The 4,589-nt window shown below is 39.6% G+C and overlaps 1 protein-coding gene across 1 annotated transcript; it reads left to right on the top strand.

The window, feature by feature from the left end:
- The first annotated feature begins 305 nt into the window (after positions 1-305).
- LOC101470908 (otoraplin) lies at positions 306-1,908 on the top strand. Its single transcript, XM_004551590.3, has 4 exons — positions 306-533; positions 656-795; positions 1,058-1,168; positions 1,278-1,908. The coding sequence occupies exons 1-4, from the start codon at positions 365-367 to the stop codon at positions 1,299-1,301; spliced, it is 444 nt and encodes a 147-aa protein (XP_004551647.1). The 5' UTR covers positions 306-364; the 3' UTR covers positions 1,302-1,908.
- The last annotated feature ends 2,681 nt before the right edge of the window (positions 1,909-4,589 follow it).

Below are 4,589 nucleotides of genomic sequence, written 5' to 3'. Positions count from 1 at the left end.
ACAGTACTTTATTTGCATATTTATTGAAGATGGTTTATGGTCAAATCGATTTGATAAATCTTAAAGCTGGTTGACTGTAAAGAAATAGCATTTAAAGGCCTTTACTGCTTACGAATGTGTTTTTTTTATAGAGTGTAACACTTACAGTTTACAGCAAACTTTCTTTCTGCAAAGAGGCTGAGAATTGAGAAAAGTCAGCCAACTCCCCTGATGGAAATGAATACTTACAGAGTGTGGAATTTCTGAGACTCGACACTGATTGGCTAGTCGATGTGTGATGAAGGGGCTCAGCCCATTCTGTCCTGGCTGAGAGAAGTGTTTGTGATTTTTATAGTCTTAAGTTCCATCAAACATCTGCATTCACATGCGGACGTACACACACTCACAACAGTCGCTTGTTCTTGGTCTTTTGGCGAGGATGGGTTATCCACTGGTGATTCTGTTGTGTGTGGGACTGCTCCACCAGACCACGAGGGCTGTCCATATGGATAAACTAGCAGACCAGAAGATTTGCGGAGATGCAGAGTGCTCATGTAAGTCTGAGCATTAAAAACAGAAGCATAGCAGAGCATGCAGGATGCAGCACGTTTCAAAATCAACAGTAGATGCTTATGTTTCGCATTCTTCTTTTGTATTTTTTCCTGTGCTGTATTAGATGTTCTCTCCATGGCCACAGTCTTGGATTACTTCATATCTCCTGACTGCCGATTTCTCAACCTCAGAAAGGGTCAGGTGGTTTATGTGTACTCCAAACTCATTGCAGCAGAGGGCGCTGGAGTCTTCTGGTCTGGAAGCGTATGTGCAGATTTTGTACACTGTTTAATGGCACTGTACACTTGAGTTGTGAAAGACAGAAGATGTGCAACAGCTGTGGTAAACAAACACAAACCTTCTGGCTTTTCTGACAAGAAAAGACATTTGGTTGCATATCAGAGTCCACCGTATCTGAAACGAGCAGGCTTTTCATTATGTCAAGTTTTGTAAGAAAGGTTATGCATAATACATATAGAGTGTGGTGCATGCTAATTTGCTGGAGTTATATTATTTTTGCTGGCAGATTTACAGTGAGCGGTACGTGGACCAGATGGGCATCATTGGATATTTCCCTGCAACTGTGGTGAAGGAGACACAGAGGTTTACAGAAAACACAGTTAAGATCCAAACAACTGTTAGTACATTGAATTCTTTTATGCAACATTTTTTTTTAAATGAATGAATACTTTTTTTTCCCCATTCCATGTTAGGAAGTAGAACCTGATGTTTTGCTTGTCTTTCAGGACATGGACTTCTACTGCGATTAAGGGGCTGAAACCTCTTCCTTGTCAACTCTTTCTGTTAGTAACTCTGGCATTTATAAAGGACAAAGTATGCAGACATTAACTCAATGAGTCTTTTTGTCTATATTATTCCAACATTTTGATTATATAAATATATAAAAGTTAAAGAAATGAATTTTCCAGACACCTTTTTTATGATTTTTCTTGACTAGTAATTGCAATTATATTGTACTTGTCTTTGTTACACATCTAGAAACTGGCTTGGAGCTGCTTATGCTGAGAAATAGCTGCTGTGAAAATGATTAAATTCGTTTTCTAAAGCTTACAGTCTTTTTTTTTTATTGGAGTCAAGGTTTCTTGGTAGTGTTATCAGAGACATCTTATAAAATCCTGACTTTTCATTCATTCTACTATGTTCTACTCCACTATGTTCTCAAAAGAAATGTCATCTAATAGAATAAATTTTTAAAAAAGTAATTTAAAAAAAAGTATCATGACTGGTGTGAAGAGCTCAGGACAGAAGGCCTAAATTCAGATTCTATTTTACATTTTTATTCATCCTATAGAGAAAAAATGTAAGTATCCAAAGATGTTATATGTGACAAAAATACATAAAACACTATTTAAAGTATTTTTGTTGTTGTTGTTTTTATCAGGGTATTCTTATTTTACCAGCATTTGAGACAACATGACAGCATGTTTTGATGGAGCAGCAGAAACACAGTGGTAATTTTCAAATAAATGAATGCATTTTCTAAAAATGCACCTGCTTTACTAAAAGCTCTGTTAGATGTTTCATGGTGATTTGGAAAAATACCCAGGTCAGACATCCTTAAAAGCTCACAAAGGCTGCTTATTGCCCTTTCACATTTTATGACTGTTGTCGCTTTTCCAAAAAAAAAAAAAAAAGAATAGTGCCACGTTTTTTTATACAAAATAAAAATGCTAAAATGCCCAAATGTTACGATGTATGAAATGAGTGCACGTTGTCTTCCAGTCTGTCTCTCTGCCTGCACTCACCCACCCTCCCACACGCCCACGCAGTTTCTAAAGATCTGTCATGATTAAACATGGCCTGGCATATTGTCGCTGTTAAGACTCTTTCCAAAGGATGATTTAAATCTCCTTTTGATTGGTTTTGAATCATCAGTCTTTTTTTTTTTATTTCTGCGTCACAGTACCCACCCAGATAAAGTGCTGAATATAACATCTCAATCAAATCTTTCTTTGACGTTTCCAACTGTGGATTATCAAAGTTAGACATTTCATTTTGATAAAGGAAGACTCTATGATTTAGTTCATGCATTTCAGAGCTGCCATTTAGTGTCTCTGCCATCTCAAGAAGTCTCTCACATCACTACTGAATGCACAGATTTTTTTGATACTACTGCAAAATTGTGCATTTTCATCTTGTTTATTTCTGTTTGACTGGAGGCATTCTTTAGTAAGCTTTACAAGTTTAGGAAATAGGGCTGTCACATACATAATCGATTTAACCCATCACCTGCTCAGCCCAGATCAATATTAACCTGCTTTATATGTGCCACCAGTGAATGTCACTCAGAAAAAAACATGCCTGGGGCAAGGGTCTGATAGAGCAAGAGAAGAGAAGAGAAGAGAAGAGAAGAGAAGAGAAGAGAAGAGTGAAACATTTCCTGAAGGAAAACAACATCTGTTTTAATACGTGTTCATATTTGAATGAAATTCTAATCATTGCACAGCATCCACAGAGGAAGTGGATGATGAATGTGAATGTGATTGTTATTAACAATTGACCTAAAGAGGAGAAAAACTCTGCCTTTTTTCAGCTGATTGCCAATTGAAGTTGCGAGAGTATTTGTGTAAGCCTATGCAAAACCACAAAATTCACAAATCACGGCAAGTTCAGTCAGTCTTCTGTCAGACAGCTGTAGCTTTAGGGTGTCACCATGGTGACAGGCAGTGAAACTGTGACACAAGAGATTGATGTATGTGCATGTTTGTGTGTTTCTTCTGTGTGAGCTAAAGGAGCAGCTGGCAAACGCAAGAAACACTTTTTTCCTCCTTCCACCTTGTATCCCACCCACACCTCTGCGGTCAGCGGCATAGTGCCCCGTGGAGTTTGGAAATCAACAACCTCGGGGCTGGCTGCCAGCGAAGTGTGACATTTAAGACGTGATACGCATCTTCCTTTAGAATTTTCCAAAGTTGCCATGGCCAAAAAATGCTTTGCTTGCCTATGTGATCCAATTGGTGGCGATACATTTAAAAAACAAAAACAAAGAAATAATAAGAAAGAAAGAAAAAGATAAAAATAGTATATACCGTTCCACGCCTTTGAAACAGGAGTCGTGAGTTCGACTCCCAACCAGGGCGTTTGTATCCAGTAAGGGTCCCCGAGCTAGACCCCCCATGCTAACCAAGCCTACCTCGGATATGAGCTAAGTGGAAGGAAGGATGCTGGGGGGCTAGTGAGTATCAGTACCACGGACCAGGAGGAGACAATGAACATCCACAAGTACATCAAGAAGATGGCCGCAACCAAGTACAAGCTCCATAGAGGCAGGGGTGTACCACACCAGGCAAGATCCCAGGTGCATGATGTGTAAAGATGCCGCTGAGACAATTCAGCACATTGCAGCACATAAGTGCATGATGCTCGCAGGCAGGGCATAGATGGAACGTCATAACCAAATTGCCAGCAGAATATCTGTGCCAAGTATGGCCTGGAAGTCCCGAGGTCAAAATGGGAGACATCCGATGGTCGAGAATGACCGAGCTAAGATCCTGGGACTTCCAGATACAGACGGCTAACCAACCGGAAATAGTAGTAGTGGAAAAGCAAAGGAAAACGGCTGTAGTGATAGATGTAGTGATACCTAATGACTGCAACATCAGGAAGAAGGAACAGGAGAAGCTAGAGAAGTACCAAGGGCTCAGAAAAGAGCTCGAGTGGTCCCACTGGTAATCAGAGCACTCGGTGCAGTAACCCCCCAAGCTAGGCGAGTGGCTCCAGCAGATCCCAGGAATAGCAGCCAAGATCTCTGTTCAGAAGAGCGCAGTTCTAGGAACAGCAAAGATACCGCACAGGACCCTCAAGCTCCTAGACCTCTGGTAGAGGACCCAAGCTTGAAGGACAACAGGGACAAGAGGGGATTTTTTTTTAAATAAATGTATATCTAAAATATAAATATATATATTTTAGATTATATTTTTAGATTATATAAATATAATCTAAAAAAACTGCATAATTGACATCAAATGAAAACTAATGAAAAGTAAGAGGAGAGGAGAAGAACAGCTGAAGCAAATACCTGCTGTGCAGTCCTCGTA

Source organism: Maylandia zebra, linkage group LG13, assembly GCF_041146795.1.
Source record: "Maylandia zebra isolate NMK-2024a linkage group LG13, Mzebra_GT3a, whole genome shotgun sequence".
Lineage (NCBI taxonomy): Eukaryota > Metazoa > Chordata > Actinopteri > Cichliformes > Cichlidae > Maylandia > Maylandia zebra.
This window is presented reverse-complemented; position numbering and strand designations above follow the sequence as displayed.